The 15,827-nt window shown below is 33.7% G+C and overlaps 1 protein-coding gene across 1 annotated transcript; it reads left to right on the forward strand.

The window, feature by feature from the left end:
* The first annotated feature begins 1,260 nt into the window (after window positions 1-1,260).
* Tnks (tankyrase) lies at window positions 1,261-14,370 on the forward strand. Its single transcript, XM_088200817.1, has 21 exons — window positions 1,261-1,557; window positions 1,628-1,852; window positions 3,298-3,393; window positions 3,461-3,668; window positions 3,766-3,910; window positions 4,399-4,632; window positions 4,697-4,876; window positions 4,941-5,064; window positions 5,138-5,317; window positions 5,384-5,627; window positions 8,760-8,925; window positions 8,991-9,210; window positions 9,271-9,503; window positions 9,566-9,799; window positions 9,865-9,998; window positions 10,075-10,235; window positions 11,875-12,020; window positions 12,705-12,909; window positions 12,975-13,101; window positions 13,167-13,323; window positions 13,437-14,370. The coding sequence occupies exons 1-21, from the start codon at window positions 1,326-1,328 to the stop codon at window positions 13,509-13,511; spliced, it is 3,726 nt and encodes a 1,241-aa protein (XP_088056943.1). The 5' UTR covers window positions 1,261-1,325; the 3' UTR covers window positions 13,512-14,370.
* The last annotated feature ends 1,457 nt before the right edge of the window (window positions 14,371-15,827 follow it).

Raw genomic sequence — 15,827 nt, forward strand, 5'->3', positions numbered from 1 at the left:
TCTGTATATAATTGCCACCCGCCACCATCACCGTCCCTAAACTGTAAAGGTCTTTCCAAACAGAGAGCGAAGCGAAGGCGTGGCGAAAGCGAACCGAAGCGTGAGTAATGCGAAGACGTCACACTAGACGCGCGAAAGCGTGACGATATTTTATTTTTGTCTGTTTTATTATTAAAAAATAAGAAAAAGGGCAAAGAATTTGGGTACACGACATAAATAAAACCCGGGAAGACTATGGAGAGTATCATAGGCTCCATAATTGAATCTTATGAAGACCGATTTTACACTTATTTTCGTATGTCTAACGAATAGTTTGTAAACAATCACAACTGGCACGCTTCGCCTTCGCTTCACCGCGAAAACGCCACGGAGGCGTTTTTATTTTGTAATATATCGAGTCCTTCGAGTTTCGTCATACAGAAAGCGAACGCGAAGCGTTCCGAGGCATTTTCACAGGCTTTTTGCGGCGTTTTCGCGGCGAAGCGAAGGCGTGACGATATTTTATTTTTGACTGTTTTATTATTAAAAAATAAGAAAAAGGGCAAAGAATTTGGGTACACGACATAAATAAAATCCGGGAAGACTATGGAAAGTATTATAGGCTGCATAATTGAATCTTATGAATGAGACTCGAAGGACTCGGTGTATTACAAAATAAAAACGCCTCGCCACGCCTTCCCCACGCCTTCGCTTTGCTCTCTGTTTGGATAGGCCTTTAAAGCACCCATCTTCAATTATGATTTGGTTAGTAATTTCTGCGAAAGGAACAAGCCGTCTTTACATAGTCAAGAAGAGGATTCAAAAAATAATTAAAAAGTGTATAGAAAGCATGTCTGGGCGAATTCGGGCACTTATTAAGGCAAAAGGAGGACATAGCAAATATTATAAACATAGCCCCGAACTACCCCGTGGATGGATTTTTAAATAAAATTTTTTTATAATTTCTCACCACTAAAGCAGTTTTTTTCGATAACTAATGTTATTAAAAATAAGAAGATAAGCAAAAAACAACCTTCTGTAATAAAAATGATAAGATATAGGCCAATTAAGGAAAAAATTGAAAATTTTGCTTGGGTCTAATAATATGGCGTAATGTGTGTCATTTAGTTTAGTTTTGAATTTCGGAGATAGAGGTATTTAGTTTTTCAATGTTTTTCTATTTTTTTAGTTAGTTTTGTTTAGTTAAAACATATTTTAAACGAAAAGGGGTAAAATGGAACATTTTCGGTCGATTGCCTTTTTGAAAGGTGCGTTGTTTTCGCGACTGGCAGCATCGAGACCGCTGACAGCTGGGTCCGGGGGCGGATGCTGAAGTCGGAGGCTGCATGGCGGGGGCCGACGCGTCGGGGCGACGCTCGCTCGTAGGAGGAGTAGCGGACGCCGCGACGCCGGGCGCCGGCGGAGCCGCGACCACCGCGGGGGCGGAGTCGCTGCGCGAACTGTTCGAAGCTTGTCGCGGAGGAGAGCTCGTGAGGGTGCGCCGTCTGCTCACTCCGCAAACCGTCAACGCCAGAGACACCGCCGGCCGAAAGTCGACTCCGTTGCATTTCGCAGCAGGTTGGTGTATTTTTTCTCTGTCTTTTGTTTTTTTATTGAGAGAGTTGCGCAATGTTGTCTTTGATTCAAGGATATGGGAGGAGGGAAGTCGTCGAGTATCTCTTGGCGATGGGAGCTCTGATCGACGCAAGAGACGACGGCGGATTGCAGCCCTTGCACAACGCTTGCTCTTTCGGTCACGCGGACGTCGCTAGGTTGCTCCTAGCGGCTGGAGCTCCTCCCTCGGCTAGAGACAATTGGAGCTATACGCCTTTACACGAAGCGGCCGCCAAAGGGAAACTAGACGTTTGTATAGGTATCAGCTCAAAATATAATTCACACTATTATTTTTAAACTGAAAACTATCCAAGCGGGGTGCCATGGGTGCTATTACCCCCCCCCCCCTTTTAATTTTATATAAAAATATATTTTATGTAGTTCCTTTTATTTTATTTTTTTACTTCTTCATTTAAACTTTCAAAAATATATCTATGCATAATTTTTGGCCCAGTGCTTTTTGAAAAAAAAACTAGGAAAATCCATTTTCTCCACCAATTTTCCATAGTCGGAGCACATGATAGAAGATTAAATACAAGTCATTTTGATAAATATTCATGTTTAGTTTATTCCCCAATCATGAAAGGGGTCTTTTGGAAGTATTGTTCGTTATTTGCTCCCACAGTTGTAGGTGAAGGACGATGCAATGTTGAAACCGGAACTTTGGTTACAAAAGTTTTGAAAGCGTTTTTAAAACTTCGGAACAAGGATATTGGAAAGACACCATCGAAAAATATATTATATAATTTCAGTTCAAACTGCAAACAAAAGTGGAAGAAAATCGTAAAAGACTTATTCCTATTATTCATAATATTATAATGATGGTGGAACGAGATGATGGAATTTTAACAGATACATGTAATGAGAGTATAACCAATAGAGAGAAAATTTTTGGAAGATTTTAAAATTAATGTTTCGATAAAATTCTTGAAAATCATCTCATATTTGCATTTTCAAATGCAACATAGTATATATCTAAGACAATCCAAAATAGTATTATTGGTTGTTCCAATCTACCTTATCGGCCAACAGCAATTAATTTCAAAGAAATTCGCCACCATTCTCTAATCCGTCCCACCGAAAAGGGGCAGACCACAAAATCCACTATGGAGAGACCGTGAATATAAATATTGGGACCCTGGCAACTAGGAATCACTTCCACTCAGACAGTTCGTCAGAGCACTTCCCCTTAGTCTAGAATCTAGAGCGTCTTACTTTGGAGACGCTTGCAGCCCACAGACGCACCTACGGACAACCCGTCTCAACTGTTACGCAACCAACAATTTATCTTTGTCTTAATCAAATAAAGACCCCAAGACTTTAACCTGGACATAATATTGTGTTTTTGTCTATCTATAATTAAATTAAATAAATCATTTCCTTCTATTAAAATTTCACATTCTTATAATTTATTAACACTTATTACTGAAAAAGGTTATACACCAAAATAGTTTTCTCTTTAAAAAAAATTACACTACTATGCATATTTACTAATATTTATATTGCAATATGAATTTAAAATCACATTTTTAATGGATCTTTTTTATGTATTATGTTAAATTTGGCCAATTTCAAAATGGTAAAACAATTTTCTTATTATTTTTTGCATGTTTTCTAACATGGACTACAATTGTTATAAGTGATTCGTATAATCGACAGTTTTTAGTTTCTATTATTATTTTATAATAATATTTTTCATTTCAGTTCTTTTACAACACGGAGCCGATCCTAATATTCGCAATACTGAAGGCAAAACTCCTCTCGATATAGCAGATCCGATCACTCGACCAGTTTTAACCGGTATGTGTTTTATCTGAGATCTTTTAAATAGATCTGGTATCATTAATCCTCATATTTTTTATTTAAGGTGATTATCGCAAAGAAGAAGTTTTGGAAGCGGCTCGCGCTGGTTGCGAAGAACGGTTAAGCGCACTTTTGACTCCACTGGCGGTTAATTGCCATGCTGCCGATGGTAGACGGAGTACACCTTTGCATCTAGCAGCCGGATATAATAGGGCTCGTGCTTGTAGATTGCTATTACAACGAGGAGCAGACGTACAAGCTAAAGATAAAGGGTGAATTTACAACCATTTAGTTCTCAAAGACTTTGTTTTTTAGAACTAATATATATGAGTATTTTTCAAAACATTTTAAATTACTATTTAATTTCAGCGGATTAGTTCCATTGCATAACGCTTGTTCCTACGGTCATTTCGAAGTCACCGAAATGTTGATAAAACACGGAGCTAACGTAAACGCCAACGATCTTTGGGCTTTCACTCCGCTTCACGAAGCAGCCAGTAAATCTAGAGTCGAGGTTCGTATTTACTTTCAAATACGGCAGTTACAAATTTTCTTTTGTATGTCGATGCAGACTTTTTATCTAGCTATTTAAAAGGGAATTACCTTAAGAGATTTAGCATTTAAATAAATACTGTGTTACATCAAACTAATTGTTTATGCATTACAATGGTAAAAAATGAGCATTAAATAAATGGATTAATTGAGCAACATTTTATTTGTAGTGTGCGTTAAAATATATAAACTGCGCATTAGCGTTTCGTTAGTGTAGCAAATGACCAAAGTTAGGCAGCATTGGGCGTGGTTGAAACGCTAATGCGCAGTTAATATATTTTAATGCACACTACAAATAAAATGTTGCTTAATCAATCATATACATTTTTTAATGTTCATTTCTTATTATTGTAAATTATAAGCAATTAGTTTTATGTAACAAAGTATTTATAAATTGCTCATTTAAATTGTCCTCATATAATAATCTAATGTATATTTTAATATGTTTAGGTTTGCTCTCTACTGTTGAGCGAAGGCGCTGATCCGACTCAATTGAATTGTCACGGAAAATCAGCCATTGACGTCGCTCCAACTAGGGAGTTACAAGAAAGACTCGTAGTGGAATATCGAGGACATTGTTTGCTAGAAGCGTGTCGTATGGCTGATTCAGCTCGAGTTAAAAAATTACTCTCGAGTCATTCGGCTTGCTTACTACTATCGTCAGGTGCTCCTCCGCCAAATCAGGTAAATTATCATTATTATATTATATTTCATAGCAATTGGTGTTTGAAAATATATATTTTGCTAGCAATCGACCGAGTTAAGACCCGGATCACCGGCTGGAAGCGGTTCGATACCTCCAGTTTCAACACCAGCTGTTCCTCCTACTTCTTTGTCATCAGCCAGTGCCGTGAATTTCGTTCATCCGTTCACCGGCGATACTCCCTTGCATTGTGCAGCTTCTAGTGTATATCCTAAAAGAAAACAGGTAAATTGTATTTGAATACAGCGTTATTGATCAGTATCTTTTATTAATTCATTTTATCTTTTAGATTGTCGAGATGTTGATTCGTAAAGGTGCTCATTTGAACGAAAAGAACAAAGACTTCCTCACTCCTTTGCACGTTTCCGCCGATCATTCCCATCTCGACGTAATGGATGTCCTTTTACGAAATGGTAATCTATTTCATGTTATAATGACGTATGTAAATATAATATGTGGAATAACTGAGTGTTATTTTTTTATTAGGTGCTAAAGTAAACGCTTTAGATGGATTGGGCCAGACGGCTTTACATAGATGTGCTCGAAGAGACGCTGCTGCAGCTTGCCGATTGTTATTGGCTCATCGTGCAGATCCTCAGTTGATCAGTCTCCAAGGATACACTGCATTACAATTAGCCGGAGAAACGACTACTCCAATTCTGCAAGGTAATCTTGAATTAGTTTTATTTTTTAAATAATTATTTTATTTTATAACCCATTTATAATTTGTAGAAGCAAGAGGCGAAGATGGAATTGGCGCTTGCGCAGAATCTGAACGGAGATTATTGGAAGCGGCAAGGGCCGGAGACGTCGAAACTGCCAGGCGATTGTTGAGAGCTCGCCCTCATTTAGTCAATTGTCGGGATTTGGATGGCCGACACAGTACTCCGCTTCATTTTGCAGCCGGTTACAATCGGGTGCGAGTTGTTGAGTTGCTTTTACAGCATGGAGCTGACGTACATGCTAAGGATAAAGGGTTAGTATATGAAAAAATTGTATTTTTATATATACATATATAAATATATATATGTAAAAAAATAAAAAAATAATATAAAAATAAAAAAATAAAATAAAAATAAAGTAAAAATAAAAAAAATAAAATAAAAAAATAAAATAAAAATAAAAAAATAATTTGTCAAACAAACGTTAAATAAACACATTGAGGAGTTATCATACTTAAAATACACAAAACATTTTGTTTTGCTCAACGAACGAATTCTATGAATTTCGGTTATAGTAGATACGCCAATAAGCATTCTATTCAAAACTATTTTTCGAAGAAGCATAAAGGACCATGGATTTTGGTATATAGTAAACATGTATTGAATAACTAACTTTACATGCCAATAAAACAAACAGAATTGATAGATTCCAATAATGTGTATCGTACAGTAATATTTAATAACAATATCACAATCGAAGGGACTGAAGTCTTAAAACAAAATGATTGTGAGTGTATACGAAATAAAACAAGCGTTTTCTATTTACAAGTATTGTGCGGGCGAAATTGCATTTTATTGTAACAATGAGTAAAGTAGAAGTTTTTTAGCCGCAGGTAGCTAAAGAGGACACAAAAAATGTCGTTCTTCTGTTCATCAGTGAACGTGCTGAAACGGGACAAATCAAACAAACAAAAGCATGAAAAAAACTGTCACCCAACTGATAATTTGTTATATTTTTTTCGAGAATTTCCATAAACATCCTTAAGCAACGTGTTCAAGACAACTTTTCATACCGTTTTTGGCTAGAACATCCATATTTGCCAATTTGCCTATGGCGGTAGTCATCCAGCTTCTTAACCCATACGTCACGGTGCCTCGAAATGAAAAATGACATCCGATGGGGTCGCTCAACTCCCCCAAACATTTCAAGTCAAAATATTGATGAATTCTTCATCAAATTTATTTAAAAATGGATAATTATAAGTATAAAATTTGTTATTCATGATAAGGTTCATCATCTGGTCAATATTTAGGATTTTTTAATTAATCATTACGACGCAAAAAGTGACGACGTAAACGCCGAGATTTCGCTGCAGACTAGCTTTGCAGGTATACGAGTGACTGCCGCGCGCTCGGTACATAAAACTACGGAGTAACCCAAAAAAATAAACAAATATTTCATTTATTTATTATTTTAATTTTTGAAATAAAAAATTGTTGCAACATTTATGTTGTTAATATACAAAAAAGTCAATATATAAATACTATTTTGAAATTAAAATAGAAATTTGAAAATATAAAACACATTTATTTTATAAACACAAAAAAATTCAAGTGTAACACTAAAACTATGTTTATTTTATACATATATATTAACATTTGATATTAATTTCAAATTTGTAAAAACTTTTTTCAAGTACACCTTTCTTTCGGATTGTGATATTTTGTGCAAATGATTATCTACAAAAGTGAGAAATGACATTTTTGCTAATACGAGTTTACTGATATATAATTCAATTGAAATCAAATATTCACGCACCATTGTAATTTTCTCCACCGTAATGGGAAATCTTCCAGGCAAACTGTATTCTTATCCATAAGTTTTTATGTGTATCGTGCTAATAATTTAAAAATAATAACTCGAAAAAATTCCCATTTTCTAAAAAAATGTGTCATTTCTGAGATTCGGTACTTCCAGTGAGCCAGTAATATCTGACGGGAGATAATATTTACTCAAAAAAAATATGTTATGATTTCCTTATAACAGGATAGAAAAAAATACAATATAATCTTACTAATCTGACAATCTTTAAATTCTCAGTAATCCAATATTATCTAATGGTTAATGGTAAGATACATTTTTAGCGTCTTGTACTTTTTATATATGTACATCGTATTTTTTATTTTCTGTAATTTGACTTTATTTCTAAATAAACCCTTTTACATTGGCATGCGTGTCCTTGCCAACAGTTAGAGGGCGAAATATTTCCCTGATTGCGGCTATAAAAATTGAAGGAATTGGCTAGCGAATCATTCGAATCGATTAAATTTGGTGGACGTTATGCATACATATGTAAACGAGTATGTAGCCACAGTTACTTCGGCAAATTGTAATAAATATTATATGAATACATATAAGAAATAACCTGCAGGTGCTCGGAAAAATAAACTATAAATTGTGATTATGTACACGTGAGTACAATAAAATGCATTTATTAAAAAATATCTTCTCTGGTCAAACGATAATCAAATCTGAGCACCGAAAATCTATCTCTAGACATAGCCGCTGAATAAAAATATTGTTTGAACAGTTCGTTTGTTGTCCATAATTCTTTGAACTGTATTTTACCCCCATTCAATCCTCCAGAAGATAATAGGATGCCTATAAATGCTTCAACTTCGATACGATTTACGGGAGAAATGTCTTTTTTGAAATGTATTATTGATATCGTTATCGTATTCGCTACCACTCTCGTCAGAATCTTGCAAAATTCTTAGCAACTCTTCGTCAGTTACAAGCCGATCAGCCATTTTACAATTTCAAAAGTAACGTGAGAAATAAAATAACAATAACGATCGAATATGGCGATTCAATTCGAACTATATGTTTTTTTGGGTAACGGTGTAGTTTGCGATAAAGCGTTGAAGGAACCGCGTGGAGGGGGCGCCGCGCGAAATTCTTAGAAGGCGAATTTCTCTAAAAACTGACTCAAGTATACAAATCACACGGCGACAGTAGCGATTAGAGTTGATTTTATTTTTTTCTCGCGATTGGAGATAATAAAGTACAATGATTATTTTTAATATTTATTCTTTAAACTATTTTTGACAAATACAAAAAGTTTGCGACAAATAGGATTTATATTAAATAAGTTATTTGAGAAAAACCAAAAAGTTGGGGGAGTCAATAGACCCCACAGGCACGGATGGGTTAATACGCTGACATTGTACATTGAACTGCTTTTTTTATATATATATATATATATATATTTTTTTTTTTAATATTTTTATTTATGGTCGTAATTTTTTTTAAATAATCAAATAAATAAATGTAATACTGCTGCCAATTTACAGGAATATAAAGCGGTGTTTTTAATTTTTTATTTAACCCATCCTCAGCTTATGTACATAAGAAACAGGATTAATAATATATTGTTAAATTACAGTGGATTGGTTCCTTTGCATAACGCTTGTTCTTATGGACATTATGAAGTCACCGAGCTCTTGGTCCGAGCCGGAGCTAGCGTCAACGTTGCCGATTTGTGGAAGTTTACGCCGCTTCACGAAGCCGCCGCTAAAGGAAAAGCCGATATAGTCAGATTGTTGTTGAAGGTATTTGTTGAATCATTATTTAAAAAGTTAACGAATTTGTTTTGATTGTGCATATTTTTTCATAGCACGGTGCTGATCCTTCGAGGCGCAATAGAGATGGATTGACGGCACTTCAATTGGCTCGCGACGGTGACGCTGAAACTGCCGATTTGTTACGCGGCGACGCTGCTCTCTTGGACGCGGCCAAAAGAGGAGATTTGAATCGAGTGCAACGTCTATTGACTCCTGGAAACATCAACTGTAGGGATGCTCACGGCCGCAATTCAACGCCACTACACCTAGCAGGTATTTATCGATAAAACGATAATGTGAAAACTTGATAATCAACATTGTTTTTTTTTACAGCCGGATACAACAATCTAGAAGTAGCCGAATTGCTCGTTGAACGAGGAGCCGAAGTCGATGCCAGAGACAAGGGCGGATTGATTCCACTGCACAATGCATCTTCGTATGGCCACGCCGACGTAGCGGCCCTCCTCATCCGCAGCGGCACATCTGTGAACGCGACCGACAAGTGGGGATTCGCTCCCCTGCACGAAGCAGCTCAAAAAGGACGCACGCAACTTTGCGCACTACTCGTTAGTATATATTTTCAAATCTCTCAAATATGAACATATTGAACAATTGTGCATTATCATAGTTGGCACACGGAGCTGATCCATTTTTAAAGAATCAAGAAGGACAAACAGCTTTAGAATTGAGTACCGCTGATGATGTACGGAGTCTACTGCAAGACGCTATGCTTGGAGCTGCTCCTGTTCCTCCGAGCTTACCTTCCATTCCGCCTTCGTCCACATTGACAGTCTTACCGCCGACTCCTCAACTAGAGACCGTGCAGATGCCTAGCGGGAACACTATAACGCTTTCTTTACCCGTAAATAAGCTATTTATATTATTATTTATAAATAATAAAACTAATTATGTATTTATGTATGATAGATTTCCGATTTAACATATGGCGTTGGGCAGCTATCGAATTGCTACTCGCTAGGATCTCGTTCAGAATGTGGTCAAGCGGCCGGTGCCGTTTCACCGTTCAATGAAACGGACACATTGCATTCGTTTTTAGTCAGGTTATTATCCATCCATTTGCAAAATAATACATATATATCATAATGTAATTTTTAATTGTTTTATTGTATATTTTAGTTTGGGTTTGGATCATTTGACGGAATTGTTACAACGCGAGCAGATCACTCTGGATATCTTGGGAGAGATGTCTCACGAAGATTTGAAGCAAGCGGGTGTGTCGGCGTATGGTCATAGGCATAGGCTCATTAAAGGCGTTCAGCAAAGATTATCTACTCCTGGTTAGTTATATATAATGCTACATACATTTTAACCAACGGCATTTCAGTGGTCATTTTTTTATAATTCGATTTCATTAAAATTCATAGTATTTCATTAAATGACATGCATTTTTTTGACCAAATTCAAGGGGGTTCCTCTTAAGTCCACGTCAAAAGCAATAATGTCGCAGTGGAAATGCTCGGTTATCTAGCGTTCATATAATACTTGACCGATGGATCATTTTCTTGCCATGGGAGTGCAAAAACGGGGTGTTTCTTTGCGCAACACATATATAACAAAAAATTGATAACTTTTGAGTTAAAAGAAATTAAAAAACAAACTTATCGAATGTTCTGAATTGTATTGGTAGAGTACGCTCGGGATAAGGATTCCGGTTTGTTATTGTGTGCGTGAACTGTGTGGCTCAAAACAATTTCGCTCAGAATATTTAATTTTTTTATTTTAAAAGAAAATATATGTTTATTTAACATACATACATCTGAGCTAAGTTGGAAATTTCAACGGACAATTAAAAATATATTATATAATCGAAGAAACCAGACATTGATGTCTTTAATTAAATATTTGCAAAATTCAAAATCTTTCACTAGTCAAAAAAATAATGAATTCTTTAGCTATTCTTCAAAAGCAAAAAGATATAAAATGGGGAAAGAAATTATTCGCAGATTGTTTAATGGCTCGACGACTCAATTAAATCATTAGAATCCATTGAATAAATTAAAAAATTATCATTGGCGCAACGATAAGAATAATAACTTTTTTAAGCCTTACAGAGAATAGTGTTAAAAAACCCACATTGTACGGATTAATAGAAAAATAATTAAAATATTTTAATCCACGGGTAAGAGAACGAATAACTTACAGTGTATATTTGAAGCCTTGATATCAATTAACCCAGATATGCCCAAGAAATTTTGTTCTCTTAAAATTTCATTTATAAATAAAAAACAGTGGCACGAGTTTAGTGACCTACCCATGGGACAGTGGGCATATCTGGGTTAAACCAATATCAACACAAAATTATTTAAAATAAATCACTAAAAAAGATCGAACTTCTGTGCCACACTGCACTTTAATGACGAATACCAGCGTTGACGAATCAGCGACTGTCCTTAAAAGAGAAAGCGAGACAACGAAGTACACGCTACATCGCTTCTCCCTCTCATATACATGTACACGCACACAATAACAAACCGGCATCCTTATCCCGAGCGTACTCTACATATTTAAAATTATTTTATTAATGGTTTTCAATCTGTGGGTCGCATAAGATCAAAATTAACTGTTTGAATGCTGTAAGGATGCGGGTGCCCGTTTTTAGTTTTATATATTTTTTTTTAAATTATGAAATAATTTTTTTCTATACATTTTGTGTATTTACTTGTATAAATTGAATTTTAAGTTTGTTCCTATAATAAATATTGGTTCACACAAAAAATAAAAATTTTCAGAAATATTTTTTTAATATATATCGACTGATTGATCAGGGAGGGCATTTCCCCAAATGCCGTCCCTGATCTATTATCAGTCGAATATAATAATTTTTTAATTGATTTTTATTTGTATTTGAGATGAGTGTTGAGCTCTGCATATGATTTTACAAAAAAATAATATGTTATTTATTGTAAATGATTGTAGATTTATATGCTGGAACTATGGTTGCGGAATTAAATAGAGAAGATCCTGAGTACGTCGTTGTCGAAGCTGAAATGCAAGCTTCTGTTAGGAGTCATAGAGATTTCGGACACGCCGGTGGAATATTTTCGCATTACAACGTTATTAGGGTAAGTTTGTATTATTTGTTGTTTTTTTGTTTGAGATGTAAAATAAAGTTAGTTAAATAAAGAGCTTGATAACTATAAATTATAAATTTGTAAAATTCTCTATATCAGCTTATTGTTATTGATTGACGCATTAGTGCGTCAGCGGCTCTTAACGATATTTTTTACAAATGACGCATAATAAATCATCGATCTGTTAAGTGTTAATACCCATATTGAAAATACTGGTATTATTGCAATCCTTAGTTGTAATGCTTTAAGAATCTTATATTAAGGAAGAGGCTCGTTTATTAGGGTTTTCTCTCTTTAGACGTGATGAAATATTGCCTAAAGATCAACCGCATTAATTAGACTGTCGACGTATTTAGACTCGAGCCTTAAACATTTCTACAATAAAGAATTTGCATTAAGATTTAAAAGTACAACTGCGAGATGACTCGATGTTTTTTAAGGTCATTACTATTTATCTATTATTAAATTTTTCATATGTGAAAGAGTGATGAATCATTCAAATTCAATCTCTTAAGCTTCTTTAGCAGTGTTTTGTTATGAATCTTCTTTAGCTTTAGTAACATGATCAATTTCTGATGCCGTAAGAAAATTTTATTAAATAAGAACCGACAATTTTTTTCCATACGCCTATGACTTTCCGATATAATGTTAGAATATACTTATATATTATTTTAGATACAAAAAGTTCAAAATAGACGGTTGTGGGAGCGTTATCGCCATCGTCGGAAAGAAATCGCCGAAGAAGCTGGTTTAGGACCTGCCGTCGGAACGGCATCTCCTGGTGGATCGACTTTTGCCGGTGAAAGAATGCTTTTCCACGGATCTCCTTTCATAAATGCAATAGTGCAAAAGGGTTTTGATGAAAGACATGCGTATATAGGTAAGCATAACTAGTGTATTGTGTGCTTGTATAGAATAAAATGTATTAATCAAAATGTTTTCAAGGTGGAATGTTTGGCGCTGGTATATATTTTGCGGAACATTCGTCTAAGAGCAATCAGTACGTGTACGGAATGGGCGGAGGCACCGGATGTCCCGCACATAAAGACCGGAGTTGCTACTCCTGTCATAGGTATTGTTTTGTTATTATTGAACATTATAGTGATGGAGATGTTATGATGAAAATGTTATTTGTAGGCAATTATTATTGTGTCGTGTGTGTCTCGGAAGATCTTTTGTCTTATTGAGTGCCATGAAAATGGCTCATGCTCCTCCTGGCCACCATTCCGTAGCCGGACGTCCGAGTCAAGGCGGTCTTTGCTTTCCAGAATACGTCGTTTACAGAGGAGAGCAGGTAATATAAATACTGTTTAGAAATATTTAGAACTAAAATAGCAGATTTGTAGTAAATAAAAGTGAAAAATGTTGTTATAATGTTACTTATTTAAAAGTATATTTGTTTTATAGGCGTACCCTGAATATCTAATCACCTATCAAATCGTAAAACCTGAAGAAGGTTCGGTCGCAGAGCAGGCAGCATGAGTTCTGCTTTACAAAGGAGTCGATTCATCAAATTGCGTACAAATTCCGTACATAATATCAATCGTACTCAGGCTTCTCTTTTGTAAGGTCAAGAAGTAAAAATATTTTTGTATCATCTGCGAGACGGTTCAAAAGCACAGTTTGTTAAAGCGCACATTTTTTTCAAAGCGCGAGGATTGTACCACTTTTTTCGATCTCAGTCGGGTTTATAAGGGAAAATCTCATTATTATGTATTCTTTTTCCATTGAATGTTTAAGGATGTCGTGCAATATTTTAAATTGTTTTACTGTTTAATTGAAAAAAAAAAATGTTTCCACAAAAACGTTCCGTTTGCATTTCAAAAGATCAAATATATATGAAATTATAAAAGACTAATTTTTTTATCAAAGAATGTGATTATGATTTTATTAAAAATTATTTATGATAAAATTTTGACTGAACATTTATGTAGATAATATTATATTTAATCGAAATTTACAGTGAATATGTTGAAAGTAATATGATTATTTCAACGCACACATTATATGAACTATGTATTTATTTAATTAACTATATTAATGCGCTTCAAAACTTTACTTCTATTTATATAAGCTTTCAGTTATTGCAATTTTTTTTATATAGACAAATGCATTTGAGAATCATAATATTATTATATTAATAATTTAATAGTGATTTGTCGCAAATTCTATTTTTTATGTACTTATTATTGAAGTGGTGTTTGTGTTTATCTTTAATGGTATGTAGATTTTTTTTGTAAATAATATGTGATTTCTCTACGAATAGATGAAGTCGTTGCTATTAACAATATTTTTCTTGGAATTCGGGACATCATATTTAAATAAAATGATTATTTAATTATTGAGTTGTTTTTATTTCACGAACCCCTTTTTTGAAAGTTCATGACATAAATCATGACGAATATTAAAAACGCTATTAGACAGCACACATGTAAATGTTTGTCATCAAAGTGTCTATGATGTAGAGTTGTGTGTACTAATTAAATAACTAGAGAGCCTGTAAAACTCATCAAATCGTGATTTGAGCCAGATTTTTTTATGGGGACGCTTTTCAGAAGCAATAAATCTGTTTGTACAATATGTTTTAAATTTTGTGTTTTATTGACTAGCTGACATTTTACACGAGTTTGTCTCGTTATTATGTAACTGATTAAAATAAATTGTTAGATTTTGTCTCTGTGATGAAAATATTATTTATTTATAGAACTTTAATATTAATATCGATTAATATTTTCTATAATGGTATTAGGGATATTTTAAATTAGAGTAATAAAAACATACAAAAATAAGTAATATTAATTCATATAAAATATAATCGTAAAGATATTAAATTCTAGCTAAGAGTAAAGAAGATACTTAACCTCTTAATAGGCAGTTTCTTATGTGATTGAAATTAAATGTACCTGTTATAACAACAAAAAAATTTATTGTAAAGTAAAATCAACTCCAAGAATAACTGACCATTCTATTGTATATATTTATATAGAAAAACATAATGAACTTAAGGTTAAAAAAACAAAAAAAAATTGATATAATTAAAAAAAAAAAATTTAATAAATTAAGATTAGAATTACAAAAATGTGACTGGAATGTAGAAAATATGGATGTTAACATGATATGGAACAAAATTTATAAGAATATAGTAGATTGTAAAATAAAAAGTCAATATAATTTTAAAAAGGAATATCGTTACAACCCAAAACCGTGGTTTAATGATGATGTTAAAAATGCTATAAAGAAAAGAGAGAGTCATACAAAATTTTTCAAATATTAAAAACAGAACACATAGAATATAAAGTCTTTAATGAAAAATGGAAAACATACACACAATGTAGAAATATGGCAGTCAAAGTATTAAGAATGGCTAAAAAGAAATGGTATGAAAAATTGATAGATGAAATACAAAATGATCCAAATAAGATGTGGAAATCAATAAAACAATTAATTAATCCAACTCAGCAAAACGACATAATAAAAATGGAAATTAATGGAAATATATATCAAGATCCTTATATAATAGCAGAAAAAATGAATACATATTACATTGAGAGCATAGAAGAAATTGTGAATTCAATACCAAGGATTAGTAATTTAGTACAATATAATAATAAAGCAATAATTGTAAAATTTAGTAAATTTAAATCAGTATCATTAGATGAAATTGATAACATAATATGTAAATTTAAAAAAGGAACTAGTACTGACGAACTAGATATAAATATAATTAAAGAAACATGGGAAATAATAGGAACTAAATTAAATTATTTAATAAATAAAGCACTCTCCTTAGGAGAAATG

Source organism: Plectrocnemia conspersa, unplaced genomic scaffold (assembly GCF_051122295.1).
Source record: "Plectrocnemia conspersa isolate PC_06_02 unplaced genomic scaffold, ASM5112229v1 ptg000012l, whole genome shotgun sequence".
Taxonomy (NCBI): domain Eukaryota; kingdom Metazoa; phylum Arthropoda; class Insecta; order Trichoptera; family Polycentropodidae; genus Plectrocnemia; species Plectrocnemia conspersa.